This window comes from Megachile rotundata, chromosome 1 (assembly GCF_050947335.1).
Source record: "Megachile rotundata isolate GNS110a chromosome 1, iyMegRotu1, whole genome shotgun sequence".
Classification (NCBI taxonomy): domain Eukaryota; kingdom Metazoa; phylum Arthropoda; class Insecta; order Hymenoptera; family Megachilidae; genus Megachile; species Megachile rotundata.
In genome coordinates, this window is record NC_134983.1 from 17881107 (window position 1) to 17905479 (window position 24373).

A 24373-nucleotide genomic window follows, 5' to 3' on the forward strand; every position below is an offset into this window, starting at 1 on the left:
AAGTAATACTTCCAACTACCGCGATTGTCAAGTTTGTGCTAACACCTAAGAATTCGATACGCCATCATGGACCGATTTCAGACACAAAATGGCGACTCCGTCACTTCCAGTTGCAGTTGGATCAAGCGATAACTAGCAGTTACCTTCCGCAAAGGATTAAAGTAAAAATAGAAATCCTTAGAACTTTCTTAGAAACCTAGAAAGGTGTTTTAATTTTTCATGTCCCTTTTCTGAGCTCGAAAGTTAACGTAAATTAACTCGAACAAAAAACAGATTCTGGTAGAACAAAACATCTTTCGAATGATTTGAAACGTTCAACCACACTTGGATGACTAAAATTGACTAAAATTAAAATTGAAAACGAAAGGCGGGGACTAGCCTAACCTAATATAATATTAAGGGTACCGAAAGTAATCAAAATTTTGTTCGCTGGCGAAAAATATTTATTTACTAAAGAAATCTTAAATCAACAAAATAATTTCCATCACTTTCTAACGCTGTTTCCCAGCTTAAAGGCAATTGTTCCCTACTTGAAGAAAGTCCTTCGATTTTTCATAGAAAAACTTTGAAATCATCGAAGAAATTTTGATTACTTTTCGGTACCCCTAATATAATGTAACAATATAACCTAATATCGCAACAGAGTAAAACCTAATTAACCTAATTAACCTCATATCAGAAGTGAATAAAAATAATTCCTGCATCTCCGCGAATCAATTTTGTTTATTAGTTAATTCAGCAGTGGATGCAGTCGAACGAAGTGTAGTGGATAGAAACGTAACGTGGGGATGGTACCCGGGTGATTTACGAAACACGTGCGCCGGAAGCTGGTAGTCGGTAGATTTACCGCGGTGTCGATAATCCGACTTTTCTGTTCGCAGGTAAATCAACGGGCCTGGTCACGACCACGAGGGTGACACACGCGACACCAGCGGCTCTTTACGCCCACGCAGCCAACCGTTACTGGGAGGACGACGGCAAAATGCCACATATTGCAAGGACCTTTTGCAAGGATATCGCACGTCAGCTGCTGGAGGACGATCCCGGCCGTAACATCAACGTACGGGATTATATTTCAGCTTAACTGACCGTGTCGCAGATTCTGTGCTCCCTTTACGCCCGTTCCCGGACTCGGTTCTTGAGTCCTCTGAATGATCGGGCTGTCTCTTACGGGTTTCTGCTCCGCTATCCTGATTCGACGCGATTCGATGATCCGCAGGGATGTAAAAGTTTGATTTCGTTGGTTTGAATGTCTGCTTACCGGGGCGTTGTATGCCTTGATGGCATCATCTGACAGGGTATTACTATCGTGGAAATTATTCTTAAGAATTGGAGACTGCGTGGTTTTTGGAGATACTATCTATTGCATTTCGGTGTTTATGTGGTTCTGGGAAGTTCGAAATTTCACTGTTTAGGATAAAATTGAAAAATTAAGCTTAGTTGAGAATTAAAACAATTTTGAAGAATTTGATAATGCGACAACTTGACAATGCGACAATGTGACAATGTGACAATTTAACAACTCGACAATTTGACAACTCGACAATTTGACAACTCGACAATTTGACAACTCGACAATTTGACAATGTGACAATTTAGCAACTCGACAATTTCACAATTACAAATCGAAGAAATAAGAACTAGAAAGTAGTGAACATAATTTAAGAATCCAAATAATTTTCAAACTTGGAAATTCTCGCAAAGTTTATCAAACCAAATTAACGAAAGGATCTGCCTCGTTAATAAATATTTCCCCGTCGAAACGAAGATTTTATTCAAATTAAATCGCAGCAGCACGTTCGTTTCTATTGGATATATGAAAGTCGATTCGAAAAAACGAATAACTTTTAACAACTGCTATTCCACAGCAACGACCAAAAGTATATCAAGTATTAATCTTCTACATTCATTTAACAGTATGTGTACTAGTATGAAAGATAAAAGAAGAGACAGAACACTGAAGTTTTAAATCGCAAATGTTTATTTAGCAAAATCAGAATGTTTCCAGAGGCAAAATGATCCGAGGCATTCGGCAACCCAGTTCATCATCGCGAGCATAAAAGCGAAAGAAATAAAATCGAGCTGATAAACGGTCAGAATGGAAAAATTAATTTCTGTTCAACGAAGTATTTTGTGAATAAATTTTCACTAACGTAGTTTTATACTACAAATATTAGATGAAGATAAGCACGGTAAAAGAATATTTGGAATAAAATAAACAACAAAAGTAAAAAGTTTATTTAATCAGTAAACTTTGATTACTTAGACGTTATTATGTATGCTGTGACGCGAATTAGAATTGAATCTTCAAATTTTCTGGGTATTTTCCGGAAATACTCGAACTCGGCATACTTTCTCAACTCGAAACTTTATCCAGATCAATGACTTCCGTTCCGCGATTGCTTTGAATCCGGTATCCCCTTTCAGAGTTTCGGTAGTGACCCTCGTGTCGACCACTTCGAAACTTCCGGTACCTCGTTAAATCCAAGAACGAACTAAGATAAGCTTCTTCCCGTTTCTCTGTGTAATGGAATCCCTCAATTGTATCGGGAGGACTTTGCGACAATAATGCAAAGTCGGAACGAGTCTTCTCGCGGTACAGCCGTGAACCAATCGTGCGGGTTCAATCAATGGAGGTTCGATTTTTCGGAGGGTCAATTGGTCCACGGGGAATTACGATGACATTTCTCCACGGACATAACTCCAGGAAAAAAGATACCGTTCATCGAAATTGGCTGACTTTTTCTAGGAAACTATGCAAAAGTTTTAAATTGTTAAAGTCGGATTAATCGAAATCACCGTGTAGATTTTATGACGAAAAGATTACTTTTGGATAAGAAAAGGATTGAAGGAATAAAAGATTGAAATTATTACTTTTGGGGAATTCCGAATAATGCGTATTTAAAATTTTTGTAATTTTTCAAATTTAGAAATTTTCAAATTTCTTATTCGTTTCTGGACTTGAAAATTTATTTAGGACTGCGATGATTTTTAGTTGGTGTATCTATAAATTTCTAGATTTCGAATCTTGTAAAATTTCGAGTGTCTAAATTTTTTAATTTAAGGCCTTGAAATTTTTATAGTTTCATCGTTGTTTTTTATTTTTAATATCTTAGCGATTGGTTTACATATTTGAACACGTGTCATTTTCTCATAATACTTTCCAGTTATAAATTAAATTTTATAACACTTTAATATCACAATAATCCTTACAAAATTTTTCAAAAATAAAGATCATAATTTTTCACTTAATTACTTATACATTATTTAGATATTTAAATATTTTACCTTACATTTAACGTTCTCTCGACATAATTCAAATAACATGCTCAAATAACAATTATTGGAATAACAGTTTACTTTACCAGATGTTATTTGAAATAATTATGCGCCAGTTTATTTTGACATGAAAATGATGTTTCTCTACGTTATTGTATTATATCCAAACGAAGTCAAATAATTTGTTGTTTAATTTCTATGTATTTAAACGTAAATATTGACGCAAATGCGAATTAATTAAATCAATTAGTTAAATATGAATTGAGGTAAATGTTGATTATAACCGAAAGATCGTCTGAATACCATATTATAATAACTTAAAATAATGAAGTTTCTGTTCCTTATACGAAGCATTTTTTACGTAAATTCGTTCGCTTCAGAAAATTTCATGTTTCGTTACATCAACGTCGAAAGTCTTTCGCAAGTTCGTGCTTCGTAACTTTATCAGCATACATGTTTCTTAATTGCTCGCTTAGGAGAACGGGACGCTGATGATCTCGACTTATATCCTTCAGTTCCTTGAAATTGCAAAATATCCTGGCGCAGTCATGCTTTAAAAATATTTTGCAAGAAAAATTTTAACAAATTTGAAGTTTTGACAAAATTCGTTGAAGGTAAAATTTGAAAGATATCGTACGACACTTAATTAAGTAAAACTACAGCGATGATATTCCATTTCTCAGGCTTCTCTTTCGTAGAAAATTTCGTGTTACAGATTTTGATAAATTAGTACATTAAGTTACACTCTGATTGCAGGGAAAAAGATTTTTGTTCCGCCTTCCATTTTTCTTTCAAGCATGAACTAAATCTTAACATTTTCTAGAATATTCAGTTGCATTAATTATTAACAGTTTCAGTATTCAATTTAATTAAACCATGGAACATTTATATTGCAATCTTCTAGAAAATTACGTTTTGAAACATTTCATAACATTTAATTCCGACTTAAAAACAAATAATCGAAAAGAGGGATTGAATTTTAAATATTTGTATCAATTGTTTGAAAATTGCGATAAATTATTGAAGGATCGAAAACATAATAACGAACACGGTATTCAGAGATAATGAATGATAGAGTTCAGTTTTATTTTATAAAATGTTATTTCGAAAGCTATTATCATGTAGTCCGCGCGTGTTTTCCCCTGGCCACGTGAAAATATAAAAGCATGTAATGTAGGTTATGCGCTCGCGATCGTGTTTCCATGCAACTTCTATTTCAGGCATCGAAAAAAACAAAAGCTGCAATCACCGAAATGGAAAATCTCACATTCAACGAAAAGAACATTTCTCTTCGGTTGACTTTGAAATTCTGCAAAATTGCTTCGGGGATCGTGTTTTCTGATGGAACGCAAACACATATGTCAGAAGAACATTCGAAAATATCAGGAACGAAAATGAAAAGCGGCCAGAGTGGTTGGATCAAGTTAAATCCAATTTTACGATCCTGTGCGTAGCGAACAACGCTAGTAATTATCGATAATTACCTCGTTAACGAGAGAACGATTCCTCGTTGATTTTCATAACTGAAAGAAACAGTGGTAACTACTTTGATCACTAAATTATACTGCTGAAATAAAGATACTTCAACTTGAAACAATAATTTGTTCATTATCGTGTTTCAAGTTTAAATACTTTTATTTGAATCACGAATACATTGGGTGGCCAAGATGAAAGCTCTGGACGTTACGTGGCCCCTCTCGAGCGCGCAATTCAAATATCACGCGCGGTAATATACAGAAAATTGATTACAAATACATTTCAAATTATTAGTGGTTGACACGAAAGTAGATTTGCTCTATTTAAATTTCCCGCTCGTTTGTACAACCAATTTAAAGGAACGTTTTCAAGAGATCAAAGGTGCCGGCAGAGAGTGTCTGTTTACTCTGTGGTATAACTTCGGGCCTCCTTTATCTTCGCCTGCAAATAACTTTGTCCAAGAGTTAACGAACATGAGAAATAATTAGAAGCTGCATTTTCTGTTATATAATTATATAATTCAAACATTTGTTTCAAACTTATATGTGTGGGAATTAATTATAAGCTTTTCTGAAACTGAATGTTGAGATAACATTTCCATTTTAAAAACTCGAAGATTACGTTCGAATGAAATCAATTTATCGTATTGCAATTTATACAACTGTAATATTAAGACAATAACAGTGATACAAATAGCAGTTAATTTAACGTAAATCCATTATAATCTTACAAACAGTCATTGCATAATCATACAATCGTTATCTAAATCGTAGAAGAAGGTATTTTATTTTTAATCTACTTAACAAACAACTCAATAATTCCTACAATTTCGTTTGTGCTGTAAGATATCTTGAAAAAATTGGATCGAATTTAAGCAATAAAAATCAGCGACAGTCGTTTCATCGATCCGACTTGATCTTTTACATTCGCCCTCGAAAAGATTGGGAGATTGATTTCCGTGAATCTGTCTCGAAGCTCCGAATGCTCGATAAAATGTTCCGAGTTTATTACTCGGAATCCGGTTTGATCCGTCTTTCGATAAAATACTCGGCAATAAAAACACGATTTCTCATAGGTGGTGCTCGGAGGGGGCCGGCGCCATTTCGTGCCGAAGGTGACCCCGGATCCGGAGGAGCCGGATAAAGATGGCAGACGATTGGACGGAAGAAATTTGATCGAAGAATGGTTAAGGAATCACCGGCTACGTAATGTGACCGCGGAATACGTCGCCAACAAGGAACAATTCGAGAACGTGGATCCGCGGAAAGTCAACCATCTGCTAGGTAACGGACTGATATGATTTTCTTATCGTGACGATCGATATCGCTTGCAGTTGCAACGCTGGCGAACCTATAACTCTCGTAAAGTTCGTAGGATTAATATTCAAATTTTATACCCGGTGATCGGAAGTTGAAATGCTTTAAAAACTTCGACTCGTAAATATTTTTAAGTACGAAAGTCGGAGTACTATAGATACTTATAATGGATTGTTTATAGGAGGACACTCGAGAATAGAGAGATTTTGGGGAATGCATTTGGGTATTCGGGTATATGGGAATGTAGTTATTTAGAAATGGAGGTTTGCAAATTTTGCTACGGATATTTATGAGTATAGGAAGTGGGAAATATGCAGTATGTAGGGATTTAAAGCGTAAAGATTTATGATGCTGGGATTTAGAAGTAAAGTTTGGGAATTCAGAATTTCGAAAACTTGCGATTTATAAAAATTTATAAAAGCACTTGGAAATTTAAGAGAAATATAAGAACATACATGTGTTATTTTTCCATAAATTTTGCATATGTACGCGAAATTAATTCTACAAAATTTGTTATCCAAGTAAAAACGAATCGATGCGAGGGAGTTTATATCCGCCATTAGGGAACACGACATAAAGGTTATTGAAATGAATTGATAACCAATAGCGTTCCTTAATATCAACTCTTGCCGAAAATCAACAGCTTTGGTCGATATACCCGGTATAATCTCAAATTCAAACGTTATGCTTGCCATAATTAGGGCGAACTATCTAACAGCCACCCATATTAAAGGATTAATGCAATCATGCACGATCAATAACTATTCGACGTTATATAGCTCATAAGCTGTAATCGTTTAAGCCGTGTTATTCCTTTCGTATTCGCGTCATTTCGCATGGTATAAACTAGCGAATAAAATCTGCGTAATGGCGGACCGAATTAAACGTCCGCAACTATTTGCATAGAACACACACGAGTACGTTTATGACAATTTCTTGGAATGAATTTGATGAATAACTTTGTAACCGGGAATTTAATATCATCGTACTTGGAATTTGTGTCTGCTGGAGAATGCCGGAAATATTTAAGGAAATATACCGAAATTAAGCAGGACATTCTCGTAACTGCATGAAATGGATTACACGCTTTAATCACGCTTTGAGTTACTCAAATGTCGGAAGGTGTATTATTTTAAAAGAAATAACTACCTTTCAGTAAGAAATGGTATGCGTTAATGAAGGGAGATATAACGAAGAGTTGTATATGATATCATTTATTTATTTATAAATACTGAAAAGTTAGTTTGTAGTCGTCAAAGTGTACTCAATTACCTCTTTTAATGAACTGTTATATATTTTTTAAATATAGTTTACAAACGTATAAATTTTCAAGTGTCTTTTCAAACTTCGAAAATTGCCGGATTTCTGAAGCCCTAAATCAAATCCTTCAGTTCGTAAATTCTCAAACTTTCCAACTCCCAAATCCTCCATTCATAAAATCTCGAATCTCCGAATTCCCAAATCCTTAAATTCGTAAACTCAAAAATCTCAGAATTCTCAAATCTTCAAATTCGTTAATTCCCAAATTTTCCAATTCCCAAATCCTTAAATTCCAAATTTCACAACTCCCAAATCCCCAAAGTCATAAAATCCCAAATTTCACAACTTCCAAATCCCTAAATTCGTAAACTCCCAAATTTCCGAATTCTCAAATCTTCAAATTCGTTAACTCCCAAATTTCCCAATTCCCAAATCCTTAAATTCTAAATTTCACAACTCCCAAATCCCCAAAGTCATAAAATTCCAAATTTCACAACTTCCAAATCCCTAAATTCGTAAACTCCCAAATTTCCGAATTCTCAAATCCCCAAATTCGTAAACTCCCAAATTTTCCAATTCCCAAATCCTTAAATTCTAAATTTCACAACTCCCAAATCCCCAAAGTCATAAAATTCCAAATTTCACAACTTCCAAATCCCTAAATTCGTAAACTCCCAAATTTCCGAATTCTCAAATCTTCAAATTCGTTAACTCCCAAATTTCCCAATTCCCAAATCCTTAAATTCTAAATTTCACAACTCCAAATCCCCAAAGTCATAAAATTCCAAATTTCACAACTTCCAAATCCCTAAATTCGTAAACTCCCAAATTTCCGAATTCTCAAATCCCCAAATTCGTAAACTCCCAAATTTTCCAATTCCCAAATCCTTAAATTCTAAATTTCACAACTCCCAAATCCCCAAAGTCATAAAATTCCAAATTTCACAACTTCCAAATCCCTAAATTCGTAAACTCCCAAATTTCCGAATTCCCAAATCCTTAAATTCCAAATTTCACAACTCCCAAATCCCCAAAGTCATAAAATCCCAAATTTCACAACTCCCAAATCCCCAAATTCGTAAACTCCCAAATTTCCGAATTCCCAAATCCCCAAATTCGTAAACTCCCAAATTTCCCAATTCCCAAATCTCCGAGTTCCCAAATTTCCAAACTAAACCCCGAAATTTCCAAATTGTCAAGTCCCTAAATTCATAAACTCCCAAATTGTCAAATGATTCACCATAATTACTTTTGCACCCCAAATTGCGTACCATTTCTTAAGATCAAATCACATTGGACGATATTTTCTCGAAATCGTATAAATCAGTATTCTTATCGCGAAATATTCCTCTCATTGCAATCTCAGAAAAGAAAACAGAATTCTATCACGAATAAAAACGAATTGATAAAAGTTAGTTTGTTGAAACTTTCCTGATTCGCCATCCCATGGCATTCGATGATTTCAGGTCTGTTTTCCTATAACCACATGGACTTCAACGTCGATCGAAACACGAACGGAAGCGGCGACCCTTCGCTGGCCGAAATGACGATAAAAGCGCTTCGTGTACTGGCGAAGAATCCCGAGGGATATTTCCTCTTCGTAGAAGGTACGTAAAGACGAACAAACGGACTTGGTCCTCGCGAAACTGCGTATATAAGAAAACGCGGAGATGCATCTTCACGATAATTCGCCTTTTCGATATTCCATCGAGCCGTTAAGGGCGAAAAATTTCCTTTGAAAGCGGAAAACTGCTCTTGAAATATCTATCGGATTTGAATGGTTCGAAACTGACGGATTGTAGCCAATTTCGCTTTATTGGAAATCACTTTTTGCGACACTCGCGATTTACTTTAACGTCGGCTGTTGTGAAACTGTGTTTGTTTACCCGGCTTTTGAGATTTGGAGATTTAGGAAATTGAGAACTTTGGATTAGGGGAATTAGGGATTTTTGGAGGATCGAAAACTTTAGGATTTAGAAATTAGTGTGTTAATAGAGTTAATAGTAAATTAAGATTGAACCGAGTTAATAAGGTTAAACACTAATAGTTCATTAAGGTTTAATAATAAATTATATAGAATATGTTTCTCATGTACGAAAGCAACTATCGAAGTTCAAGATGGCGGCACACTGACATCTTACTTAATTTCTTCATCTCTCTATACATAGAATGAAATTGAAATCTTGTTTTCATAACAGTAAACAGTAAATTGTACAAAATACCAAGTTGTTCATGTACGAAAGCAACTATCGAAATTCAAGATGGCGGCACACTGACATCTTCCTTAATTTCTTCATCTCTCTATACATAGAATGAAATTGAAATCTTGTTTTCGTAATAGTAAACAGTAAATTGTACAAAATACCAAGTTGTTCATGTACGAAAGCAACTATCGAAATTCAAGATGGCGGCACACTGACATCTTCCCTGATTTCTTCATCTCTCTATACATAGAATGAAATTGAAATCTTGTTTTCATAACAGTAAACAGTAAATTGTACAAAATACCAAGTTGTTCATGTACGAAAGCAACTATCGAAGTTCAAGATGGCGGCACACTGACATCTTCCCTAATTTCTTCATCACTCTATACATAGAATCAAATTGAAATCTTGTTTTCGTAATAGTAAACAGTAAATTGTACAAAATACCAAGTTGTTCATGTACGAAAGCAACTATCGAAATTCAAGATGGCGGCACACTGACATCTTCCCTAATTTCTTCATCACTCTATATAGAACGAAAATGAAATCTTGTTCTTAGAATAATAAACAGTAAATTGTATAAGATACGAACGTGTTCATGTACGAAAGCAACTATCGAAATTCAAGATGGCTGTACACTGACATTTCCCCTGATTTATTCATCTTTCGCGCAAGCTCGTGAAAAGATCTGTAATCACGAATGCCTCGCGTAGGCACGGAACTCAGATCTTTTGACTGGAATAAGATTGAGCTAATGCTCTAGAGAGTGTTCCTTCTGTGAATAGGGAAACACGAATTTCCTACGGGAAGATTGAGTCAGCGTTCCATACTTTATCGAGTTTATAGCTTTCCACCCCTTGATAACCGGTGTGTACATCTCACGTTCTTACATTGTCAGTAAAGGCGTTTCCTCCTTTGGCGCGATCATATTTTTCTTGTTTCGATCGGAAAACGCTGATTCGGGGATCCTTTTGATATGGATAGTTCGCTATCTGGAGACGGAATAATAATTGTCTCCTTAAATTAAAGGTTCGGATAACTGATTACTCGTTCGAATTTTATCCATATATTGGTATTAACCTAGTTTCTGATGAAGATAATTTTACGGGATTAGTAGCAGGTGGGATTATCTACGCATCTACCTTATTTGTCATTGTAGAAAGAACTTGTGCGGATAAAGTTAAATATTATTTCACGAATATTTTTCATGTTATTCATGTGAGAGTTTTTTAAATATTTGTTCTAAAACGTCGATGTACATGAACAGGAAATATACCTTTAAAAAAAACTGATATGATTTTGGGAACGTGAAAAAATTGTAGAACTTGCAAACTTGCAAATATTGTAAAAATCGTCAATGTACGAAAAATGGTAAACCTGAAAATATTGCAAAAATTGTCAATGTACAAAAAATGGTAGAAATTGTAAACCTAAAAATATTGTAAAAATTATAAATCTACAAAAATTGTAGAATCTGTAAACCTCAAAAAATAGTAAAATTGTCATTTAACAAATTTTTTTCTGAAGTCAATGATATGAAAATCATTCGAAATGGTAATAAATATAATTCCTCCGTGTAAAAGGACGAATAAAGTCCTTTTAATAACATTTTAAGACAATCTACGAGTTTCAAATTTACATACATATATCAATTCCGTGAAAAAATATTAAAAAAGTATTGAAGTACAATAAAAATATATTTCTTTGCAATGAAGACGCGAGAGCCAATACGAAGCACAGGATTTGAAAAATCCACAGATTTTCTTTGACGCGAACGAACTAATAAAGGATGCATACAAAGAGATGACAAAGAGCATGTAGTTCATAATCTTTTCGATCGATCCGTGCGATAACTGAAATTTATCGTAGAACGGAATCTACGAAGCGTTCACGTGTCGCTGATAACTATAAAAGAAATGAAGTTCGTGTAATAAACCGCTGAAAATGAAAATCTGTCCGTATTTCAGCTTGTTCACCCGATCTAATTCTGACTGCGCAAACGCGTAGTAACTTTTCTCTCATAAATCAGTCGACCTTTGTGCTACCGAACTTCTGATTAATTTCCTAGTGCGAAACCAATCGATTTCACTTCGCAAATTGTGTTCTGAATTCGTTGGGTTGTTCTTCAATTAATATACGATATACTTTGTGATTTACATCGTTTGTCAAATACAATTAATCTTTGACACGTGCGATACAATTAAATTCTACATTTATTCGCTGCAATTTTTAATACTGAAAGCATTTTCAATAATACTCGTGTTTTAATTATTTTGAAGCATGCATTTCCATTTAGGAACGTGTTTACAAAATTACGGAAAAATTGATTTTATAGAATTATAATGAAATTAGAAGAAAGACATGTGGGGACTGTTGGAAATGATATAAATTAATTTTTTGAATTAGCTTCGATTATGAGATTATAAGTAATCTTTTGCATGATGTACTTGATCGGTCAAATTTATCGCGGTTTTATCAAAATGGCGCTCGCTTCTTCTATCGTTTTCCTTTTGCACACTCATTTCTATTTTTGCGGCTATTATATCAAAAAACGTTGTTAACTGAAACAAAGTGGTTTATTAGTATACTCTATTTATTATTTGATTCATTATTTATAGCACTAAACTGATTTTTTAAATATAAATGTAAAATTATCTACGTTTCATGTCCTATACCTTAAGTAATATTTTCAATATAATACAATATTAATTTTATTGAAGTAACATCTTAAAATAAAAATAGACTAAGTACGAATTAAAAATAGCTAACAAGAAAATAAAAATATGTGATCACCAGGTATAATAAAAAATTGTGTGCATGCACTGTGTATTAGTGTCTGCATGTTTTTAAATCTGCTGTCTATTTAATTTAAAATTTCTCTATTAAATAAGAACCAATAAATTTTATTGCTCCGACGCAGTTTCATTATCAGAGACTAGCACGACCATCGATTAATCGACTATACTTTGAACTTCTGCCTTGAAGAGTTGCGCTTGTTTCGCTGTCGATTCTCATCTCGCAGTTTATAATAGACGTTGAAATCTAGATCCGTCGAGTAAAGTTTCCTGGGGCGCAACAACTGTTGCTCTCGGTTGGCAGCTGGGAAACACACACCCTCTTTGACAAATTTTGACACAATATGCCGCTCTCAGCGCCGATCGAACCCATCGAGAACCCATCGTCCTTTCACCCCATTGTCGTGCGTACACCAAGATTCCAACAACCCCCGGTTTCGCTGTTGGAGTACTTCACTTGCACAACTTTAATCATGTTTCACGGAGTTTCGTCTTCTAACCCTACTTTCCGATAATCAATCGTCTTGAAACCGTTCAATGCTTTTCTGTAAGTTTCCTACTTACTACTTACTAGCGAGTTTAATTACGACCAAGTAGATTAAGTATGACAAATTTGGAAATTGAAGTATCACGTTTTTAAAATTTTGAAGTTTTTAAATTGGAAATTTTCAAACTTTAGAAATTGGGAATTTTCAGGTTTATGCATTTTTAAATTCTTACGAGTATTTATGAATTGGAACATAATAATAATCTTGAAATTTGCAAATTTAGGAAACTTCATTATTCATTAGTGTCCGCGAATGTCACATGTACGTCTATCTATATGAAATATTAAACAGTATCCATTGAAAATTCAAAAGCACCTCAATTACTATGATTAATCGAACGCTTTAACTAAGCGTTATACAAATAACGCAGGATTGGGTTAAATTAATTTTTCACCTTCTTCATTTAATAATAATTGACGACAGTTTCTACTTGTGTTCGACACAGTAATTCAGTTTTACAAAATTTGCAGAATGGACAAATATTTTTAAGTACATGCAACAAACACGAACCTAACCTATAACATTCTAACCCCTAATTTACAAGCGTGTAAATTACATAGAATAATTGTAATCCAGATCCAAAAACGTTCAGAATATTCGTCGGTATTTTACCAGCCAAAAAAATATTCGCAATAAAAATGTTTTCAATCTCTCTATCGCTTTTAATCATTTTACCAGAAACGACTTTTTGTGCAACGAACATGGAGGGCAGTTAAAAAAGTTTGTCGATACGAGAAAAAAGTTATATTTTTGCTCGTCTGGAAGTTACTCTATTTTTACCGAAATAAGAGCAAGTATTTTTAACAAAATTGTGGCATCTGTCGCGGTGCTTAAAAAAAAGTTGGCTCAGGATGCTTCTTCCTTCGTCGTTGATTTTGCAACGTCTTATCATCTCTTGTGCCATGTCGAGAGGCCACTTCCGCCATCATGTTTAGAAGCACCAAGAGAGAAAAAAAGCTGCTAGATAAAAACCCAGAACTCGAGAATTAAAGTGGAACGATTGAAAAGAATGATTTCGTTTGCTTTTGATTATATTGCTGATCGGCTAGGCTTTAATTTGCTTTTGTATTTTTATGTTGCGATGCACAAGGTTTTGGGTCTTTGGATTTTTAAATTATTAAGCTCACGAATTTTTAAATTGTGAAATTGTGAAATGGTAGAATGGTAAAATATTTTAATTCCAAAATCCGAAATTCTAAATTCCGAATTCCAAGCTTCCGAAATTCTAAGCTTAAAAAATTCCGAACATCCGAAATTCCAAACTTCCGAAATTCCAAGCTTCCGAAATTCCAAAATTCCAAATTCCAAACTTTCGAAATTCCAAGCTTCCGAAATTCCAAGCTTCCGAAATTTCAAGCTTCCGAAATTCCAAAGTACCGAAATTCCAAATTTCCGAAATTCCAAGCTTCCGAAATTTCAAGCTTCCGAAATTTCAAGCTTCCGAAATTCCAAAGTACCGAAATTCCAAGCTTCCGAAATTTCAAGCTTCCGAAATTCCAAAGTACCGAAATTCCAAATTTCCGAAATTCCAAGCTTCCGAAATTCCAAAGTACCGAAATTCCAAGCTTCCGAAATTCTAAACTTCCGAAATTCCAAGCTTCCGAAATTCCAAGCTTCCGAAATTCCAAGCTTCCGAAATTCCAAGCTTCCGAAATTCCAAATTTCCGAAATTCCAAGCTTCCGAAATTTCAAGCTTTCAAAATTCCAAGCTTCCAAAATTCCAAGCTTCCAAAATTCCAAGCTTCCGAAATTCCAAGCTTCCAAAATTCCAAGCTTCCAAAATTCCAAGCTTCCAAAATTCCAAGCTTCCAAAATTCCAAGCTTCCAAAATTCCAAACATCCGAAATTCCAAGCTTCCAAAATTCCAAAATTCCAAAACTCCAACATTCTCAACTTCTCAATCTCCAAAATTACCAAACCCTCAAACTCTCAAATTCTCGAATCCTCAAATCCCCAATTCTCCTAATTTATATTCACATAGGTAATCGAATTCTTTTATTTGATATATTACTTCTATTAATTTTTTCACGATTTAAACCTCTGCATTGCTCTCTATAGCGCAAAACCCTTTTCGAATGAAATACCCATACAACAGCAATATACGTGTAAGATTTATTGAATCGGAGCATTCTCGAATTTCAAACAAAAGACCATCGTATCACATAGTACACATACCATACCTATCGTTCCTATCACCCACACCACGCACATATTCACACGAATTTATGATAGATCGTATGATATTTATTTATAACGTAAGCACCCATTGAATTACGAGGTTATCAAGCTGTATCTTTTTTTACCTGTCATTTTCCGCTTTTTATTTAATCTTATTTGACTTACTATATTTAACCTCTTTTGGTTATATCGCTTTAAACCGCTGGTATATGTCTGCAATATTTTATAAATTTTTTTCAAACTGTGTTCTTCTAAGTTTCAAAGTTAACAAATCTCTAGACCTTTAAATTTTAGAATCACTAAATTTTTATATAATATTTGTAAATTGGAAAGTTTGAAAATTAAGGTTCTATATTCACCATTCCAAAAATTTTTAATTTCTCATTTTCTAAATTTTCAAATAATCATACTTCTAAGTGTGAAAAATTGAACATTTACGAATTGGAAAATTCGTAGATTCGAAAGCTTCAAATACATGCATTTCAATTTTTTATAAATTTCAAGCTTTCAGTTTTCTAATTTTATATTTTCACAATTTCTTGATTAACAAATTCTCCAATTTTCTGAATCTCCACCTGGCAAATGCCTTCTTTAAAAAAGTCCATATTCCCATAACTTTTTAATTAATAAATCGTAAATTCCTATAAGCGAATAATAAGAATATGTCTGTGATAGAAAACTATTCGACAATTCTGTTTCCACAACCGCTACTCGCAGTTTGCACGTCGTTGCCCGTGAAATTCTTCGGTGGCCACTTGATGTGCCACGCTGATCGTCCGTAAATAGCTTGAAACTTTCAAGTTAGGGTCTCCAATAATCTATTGGAGCTGACGGCATTTGCTGGCTCGATAATTGAATTCGGGATTCTTGTGGGTCGTTCCGAATAATTAGCGTTAACTGTGATGGCCACGGTGCTTTCCTAAACGCGAGTTCAATGGTAATGCTGATGACGCTCGTTCACGTGTTTCGTATTTGTAATTCTGAAGCAGTTGCCGCGTCTTCTTGGTTTCTTGATGACTCTATGCTGTATACGGTACGGACGAGCTTAAACTTCTTCGAAATTAATCGAACTTGGGCATATGCAGATTCGGACAGTAAAACTGTGTCGATGTTCTACGTTTATTACGTGCAAATTGTCTGCGATTTGGGGTAAATCGTTTACATAGTAGTTACTTACAATTTTATACAAATTTAAATTTATAATTTTTTAGAATTTTATATTTTATATAATTTTATATAATTTTATACAATTTTATACAATTTTGTACGATTTTGTACGATTTTGTACGATTTTGTACGATTTTGTACAATTTTATACGATTTTATACAATTTTATACAATTTTATACAATTTTATACAATTTTATACAATTTTATACAATTTTATACAATTTTATACAATTTTATACAATTTTATACAATTTTATACAATTTTATACAATTTTATACAATTTTATACAATTTTATACAATTTTATACAATTTTATACAATTTTATATAATTTTATACAATTTTATACAATTTTATATAATTTTATATAATTTTATACAATTTTATATAATTTTATATAATTTTATATAATTTTATATAATTTTATATAATTTTATACAATTTTATACAACTTTACCCAGTATTATATAATTTTATATAATTTTATACAATTTTATACAACTTTACCCAGTATTATATAATTTTATATAATTTTATACAATTTTATATAATTTCATACAATTTTATACAATTTTATATAATTTTATACAATTTCATACAATTTTATATAAGTTTATATAATTTTATACAATTTCATACAATTTCATACAAGTTCATACAATTTTATACAATTTTATACAATTTTATACAATTTTATACAATTTTATAAAACTTCATACAATTCCATACAAATTGTATACAATTTTATAAAACTTCATACAATTCCATACAAATTGTATACAATTATATACTTATACAGTTTGCAATCAATTATATGCAACATAATAATATACACTTATACACAAATTATACATAGTTACAGAAAAATTAATTATACACAGTTACATGCAAATTAATCGTGCACAATTACATAAAATTACATACAAGGTCAGTATGTAATTATATGTATATACAAATTATACACATTTATATACAAATCAGTAATATGCATTTTCATTAAAAAAATGAGGGTGGAAAATTCTGTGTCGTCCTAAAAGCACAGCTACTGAATCTCCTCTCCATTTTCAAACTACACGAAAAGTTTTGTATGTTTTAGCACGGTGCTTTTATTCAAAAATGCACAACGATGCACTTTCCGTAATTATGTTACCACTGAGATGACGTTAAAAATTGACAATAGCGAGTTAATGCAACGTTGCATTAGAATACCTTTTGATAATTTGTACTAATCACTTGCGAAAGGTTTTGCATGTAATGACCTGATTATTTTGAAATTCGAAGAAATTCTGTACGTTTTGCCTTTTTAAACCTTTCTGAGGAGTTTCACTTCTTCAGCTGTGATTTTACTGAAATTTGAGGTTCAAGTCAACTTTGCATAGTCAACGACCGATACCAAATTGACATAACAACCTTCTATCTGTTTCAATATTGTAGCTACGGCTAGTTCTAACGCACCTAACAAATAAAACATAGTGCAAGGGTTTAGTGTCAAACATCCTGCATTCAATTTTGAATTAATTCACAAAGTCCCACATACTATTTATGTTACTGTGTCACAATCAGACATCGGATGTTTGCGTATTTAAATCGGTGTTTGCAAACATAACATAAATCACGTAACCAACGTACTCGATGTCAGAAGTGACATGATTTATTCTGTAAGTTCATAATTGATACGCAGTCCGGTGATAATGTTTGTACACAATCCGATGCATTATTTATGTGTATCCAGGTGGCAGAATCGATCATGCGCATCATCATAACAACGCGTATCGAGCACTGGACGAGACATTATCTCTGGAGGAAGCAGTAAGGGCCGTGATAAAGGAAGTCGACTTATCAGAAACGCTCTTAGTTGTGACGGCAGATCATTCGCATGTACTTACGCTTGGTGGTCTCGGAACACGTCGTGGAAATCCTATATTCGGTAAGTGGATCTATAAGTCACTATCTGATACTACGATTAAAATGATCGATCGAACTGATACGCTCAGATACCGTACACATAGTTATTCACTTTGATTTTAGGTATTGTTGTCGAGTCATTCAAAAGTTGATTTTAAACATTTTATTTCTTCAAGCTTATGTAAGATTCGGCTGAAAATACAGGGTGTCTTACAATTAGGTCCCTGAAATGGGGGGTAGCTGACGTGATTCTGAATAAGATTTCCCTTTGCAGAAATGGGGTTTGAAGCCTTGTTTTTGAATTATTAAGAAAAAACACGGACCAATCAGAGCGTGAGGATTATTACGCGTTGGGTTACTACGCGTTGGTTAACTACGCGTTAGATTATCACGTGTTAGATTCCTACGCTTAGAATTACCATGCGTTGTATTAATACGCGTTGGACTTATACGCGTTGAATATCCACGTGCTGGATCACTACGCGTTAGATATCGACACGCTGGATTACTACGCGTTAGATATCGACACGCTGGATTACTACGCATTGCATTACCACGCATTAGATTTCTATGCTTAGAATGACCACGCGTTGCGTTATTATGCGTTGGATTACTACGCGTTGAATATGCACGCGCTAAGTTATTACGCGTTTGATATTCACACGCTGTATTACTACGCGTTGTATTACTACGCGTTGGATTACTACGCGTAGGATTACCACGCGTTGCAGTATCACGTGCTGGATTACTACGCGTTTGATATCGACACGCTGTATTACTACGCGTTACATTACCACGCATTAGATTCCTACGCTTAGAATGACCACGCGTTGCGTTATTACGCGTTGGATTACTACGCGTTGAATATGCACGCGCTAGGTTACTACGCGTTTGATATTCACACGCTGTATTACTACGCGTTAGATATCGACACGTTGGATTACTACGCGTTACATTACCACGCATTAGATTCCTTCGCTTAGAATGACCACGCGTTGCGTTATTATGCGTTGGATTACTACGCGTTGGATTACTACGCGTTGAATATGCACGCGCTAGGTTACTACGCGTTTGATATTCACACGCTGTATTACTACGCGTTGTATTACTACGCGTTGGATTACTACGCGTAGGATTACCACGCGTTGCAGTATCACGTGCTGGATTACTACGCGTTTGATATCGACACGCTGTATTACTACGCGTTACATTACCACGCATTAGATTCCTACGCTTAGAATGACCACGCGTTGCGTTATTACGCGTTGGATTACTACGCGTTGAATATGCACGCGCTAGGTTACTACGCGTTTGATATTCACACGCTGTATTACTACGCGTTAGATATCGACACGTTGGATTACTACGCGTTACATTACCACGCATTAGATTCCTTCGCTTAGAATGACCACGCGTTGCGTTATTATGCGTTGGATTACTACGCGTTGGATTACTACGCGTTGAATATGCACGCGCTAGGTTACTACGCGTTTGATATTCACACGCTGTATTACTACGCGTTGTATTACTACGCGTTGGATTACTGCGGGTAGGATTACCACGCGTTGCATTATCACGTGCTGGATTACTACGCGTTTGATATTCACACGCTGTATTACTACGCGTTACATTACCACGCATTAGATTTCTACGCTTAGAATGACCACGCGTTGCATTATTACGCGTTGGATTACTACGCGTTGAATATGCACGCGCTAGGTTACTACGCGTTTGATATTCACACGCTGTATTACTACGCGTTAGATATCGACACGTTGGATTACTACGCATTGCATTACCACGCATTAGATTTCTGCGCTTAGAATGACCACGCGTTGCGTTATTACGCGTTGGATTACTACGTGTTGAATATGCACGCGCTAGGTTACTACACGTTTGATATTTACACGCTGTATTACTACGCGTTGTATTACTACGCGTTGGATTACTGCGGGTAGGATTACCATGCGTTGCATTATCACGTGTTGGATTACCACGCGTTAGATAACTACGAAGCTGTCGCTCTCGCGTCTGCGCATGCGTAATCCTCGCGCTCTGATTGGTTTTTCCTTAATAATGTAAAAGCGAAGCTTCCAACCCCATTTTTGCAAAGGGAAATTTTATTCAGAATCGCGTCAGCTACCCCCCGTTTCAGAGACCTACGCCAGTTGTAAGGCACTCTGTATATGTTAGTCAAGATATTATATTACTTATTTCATAGAAAGATCAATGTACACAGAATTCTTCATAGGTAAAAGTACACCAACAATTTCTTTTTGCTGTAATATTTGTTGTTTTAAGCAAAATATCGTATTTTCGCGTTTTATTAATATTCGTGCAATTTCTGCAAGCAATGGAAGCTTGAAAATTGAACTGCAGAGCTTTGTTTTCTGCGCAAACGAAATATATTCTACTTCGGTATACGATAATATTATAAAGCGTAAACAACTGAAACTCAACATGCAATGAGGAGGAAAGAAGTTTTGATGAGAGCTTGTAATTCATTTTAGAAGATTTATTGAGAAATAACACAGTAATGAAGAAGATCGTTAATAACAGACGTCAAAGGATATAAGGAAAATCGCATTGAATTTAGATAACAAAGGACAACCTCGGATTTCGAATGGAAGGGAAAGGAAATGATCAGTTAGGAAAATCCACTGTAGTGGAATTAGCGTAAGAGGTTTGACATGAAATGAGAATCAGTATTAAAACTGTCTATAATGAAAAATAAGAAGCATCAAGTAACAAGCATAAAACCGAATTAATGACACGAGAAGAAAAAAACTGGGCTTCCTCTAGAAGATTTGTTGAAGAGACAAGATTAATGGGGTATTATAAATATGCTCTTGGCTCACATAAGAGTGTATGGTAAAGAGTAAATGTAGCTCGAAAGGAAATTTCAAAACGTAAAAACTAGAAAATTAAAACGCAAAGGGTTGGGAAAGTGTTTGTAGAATACATTCGAGGAAATGAAAATTCAAACTTAAAATTAAAATTGTAAAATTAAAATGTGGAATTAAAATTTAATTAATTCTACCGTCGACAAACTGTTGAGAACTGTAATTACTGCAGATGAGTTTATGCAAGAAGCCATATTTTTCTGTTTTCAATTGTTGCAAATTTATACTTAAATAATGAACGAATTTATGTTTCTACTCGTAAATTCATCCGGCGAAACATACATTATGTAAAACAATTCTTGCGTCCCTCAATTTAATTCTGATTACTGTTTAGCATAATGTCAATCTCAATTATCTAAATTATCTCAATACAACAGAACCGCAAATGATTGCATCCATTATTTCTGAATAACAGTTCGATAATTATATGCACAGAAACCGAGCCTGTCGAATTTAAATTATTCGTGCCTATCGGAAACATGCCGGGCGTGCGTTATTTCATTGATTTCGCTTTACCGAACGAATTTCAAACGGAATAATAAAAACAAACATCGCTATATCGAAAGTGCGAAGTTGTCAATGTAAATGACATTTTCCCCGTATTAGCTGATGCCGTTTAACGTTATCGACGAAAAACAAACAATAAAAATTCCTCTTGACGATATTAAATTCGCCAACGTTCGATAAAATTCCCCGGACATTATTCGCGATAATCCTCTGTGCTAAAAAATCATCTGGTAATATTAAAAATTGCTCGATAATATTTCAGAACAGTTCGTTGCACAAATTGACAGTCAGTTAATTGGATGGATTTCTCCGAGCCTTTCAATTTTTCCAGTTATCCAGATGCAATGCAATATTTGTTGACTATTTACGCGAACACTATAAAAATTTAGTGAATCAAGTTATATAAATTATCTTCATTTCTAACATGGTTTATCAATATTTTATAAAAGATATTCTTTTACTCGGAAAATAATTCGTTATTATTTTGAATGTATTGTATGAAATGACCGAGTGGATCTGAAGGAAAATTCAATCTGCAACTTACATGATTTCTCAAGTATTTCACATATTTTATATTGGTTATGTATCGCAATTTCGTAAAATTAATTTCGATCAGCATAAACAGATAAATAAAATTCGAAGTACCTTCGAGTAATAATTCAATCACGATAATATCGCGATTAAAAAGTAAATGAATTTATAGCTAATTCATTAATCCACGGCGTGGAGAATCTCCTATTTATCAGATTATATTCAAAATTTTTGCAGATAATTGCAAACACCCGAAAAACGACAGCAGGTCATAAATTGTCTGATATCACCAGCTTTGCATTTAAAAGCTGTTGATCGTCGAATGACGAGTAAAATGAAATTTCGCAGAAAAAGAATGTGGACCGGTGATGAAATTAAATCGCGAGAGAACTCGAAGCACATTCTTCCGGTTAAATCTTTTGCTCGACTGATCGTTTCCATTCAGGGATTGACTTACGGCTCGTAATTGAAATAGGAAAAGAAGCTAATATCGATCATTCTGCTGACGAGTTAATTCTCTTTTTTTTTCCTTTAATTCTCATTCTATGACCCAGTTTCTTTCACTTCCGCTTGTTGCTGTCTTTTTCTCTTTTCGCGTGATTTTATGTGGGCTGTATTTAAAATGGAACGAGAATCGCTGTTGTTAATCGTGGTATAAAACCATTGTAGAGGGTACAATCCTCTCGCACGGTTCCAAAGTCATTACCCTTTTTTTTGTGCAATTATACACTTTTAAATATAGGTTTTTGAAACGTTTTGTGCAAAAGAATATTCGGGTTCAAAGAGTTCAGTTCAGTTAAAAAGTTAATTGTTCATAAGATTATGCATGTAACTAAGATTTTTATACCCTGACTGTATTAATAGTTGAGGGTTAAAAAACATGTCCAGAACTTGCACTGGAGATACAAATTTAAAAATAAAATATTTCACTCAAAATTTGAAATGTACCACAAACAGGACCTTCACGTCCTGAACTTCCTCCATTGCTTTCTTTTCTGGCTTTTTAGAGGCGACTAGTCAGTCTTGGACTACCTTCGTTGAAACATACTTTTGACAGTCTTACATTAACCTCGGTAAAACATACTCTTACGAATCACAATAGCTACCAACATACAACAATCATTACAACGAGTGGGATGATGATCTACATCCTTCATTGACCTGGACACACCAGTGTGGAGGACTCTGAGCCATTCTATAAATTCTACTTTACAATAATGATTCTACATATAATTCCACTATCGCAACAAGTTGTGGAAACGCCATGGGTCGACAAAGATTTACAACCTTCGAAAACAGCTATAAATAGTTCATATTTTTATCCATCGCGCGAACATGCGAGACCAGCCCCGGAACTTAATGATCGCACCTCGTATATGTTCCGATGGAATTGTTTCTCCTTGTACACGTATCCCCGTTTTCCCGAAACACCGGAGCCAGTAATCCAATAGTGGAAAATGATTCCATACGTTGTTTTATAGCTTCCGGTCTTTCCATTGTCGCATCCGTGCCACGGAGCTTCTTCAATAACATGCAATCTCTCCTGGATGCTTTCGTAATCCCGACTCGTTCGTTCAACCATGATTAAATTGCACCTACCGTTCACCGCGAAAAATCTTTTGGTTCCGAGATTCGAATCCGAGTCGAGGTAGTTCATCCAGAAAATGTTCGTCCGCGATGCGATCGTTCCGACGTTGAATTTGTTACTTATATCCCTGGAGATCGTACGTTACCAACCCTGTCTTTTCTGATCCGGAATTTTTTACACTCGATTGTATTAGGTAACGGAAAAAGTTCTTCCTGGGTCGATGATAAATTCAAATCGGATCTCGTGCAGAAATCGTGCTGAAGATTGTTAGGTTAAGTTTCATGTTTTCGATTGGACTTTTCAATGTCGGTATTCTAAATGGTATTATTTATTTTTTTAGATCAAATCTTTTTTTCTTGAACAACTCTATAGGAAATATCAAGGGAATTTAGATCGAGTATGATGACTAAAATATTGCTGCATGCGTGTACTAATGAGTTTGCCATACTGACCTTGGATGTGATTTGTGGATTTATAACAGTAGCTATTAGGTTTACGTTGACATCGAATTACCTTGTAAATTTTATAAAAGTAACGATATACACTATTATTAAGTAATAAATATTTCCATACAATTAAATCACTATCAAGCTTATACAAATCTAAATATTCGAATTTATATAAAAAACTAAAAATCTAAGAGATAATGTGTCTACACAACAATATAATTATAAAAGTAGATAGAAGTAGATAGCCATAGATTATTGAATTTAT

General features: G+C 34.4%; 1 protein-coding gene across 2 annotated transcripts in view; it reads left to right on the forward strand.

Moving 5' to 3' along the window:
- The window catches only part of LOC100882520 (alkaline phosphatase-like), a 308558-nt gene that overhangs the window by 239338 nt on the left and 44847 nt on the right, over positions 1 to 24373 (forward strand). For both annotated transcript variants that reach the window (XR_013040141.1, XM_076538177.1), the window contains exons 4-7: positions 882 to 1060; positions 5831 to 6038; positions 8798 to 8938; positions 17958 to 18152. Coding sequence is in view for 1 of the 2 variants with exons in the window: in XM_076538177.1 (XP_076394292.1) it covers positions 882 to 1060; positions 5831 to 6038; positions 8798 to 8938; positions 17958 to 18152 (723 nt within the window). In the remaining variant the exon portion in view is untranslated. The remainder of the gene's footprint in view (positions 1 to 881; positions 1061 to 5830; positions 6039 to 8797; positions 8939 to 17957; positions 18153 to 24373) is intronic.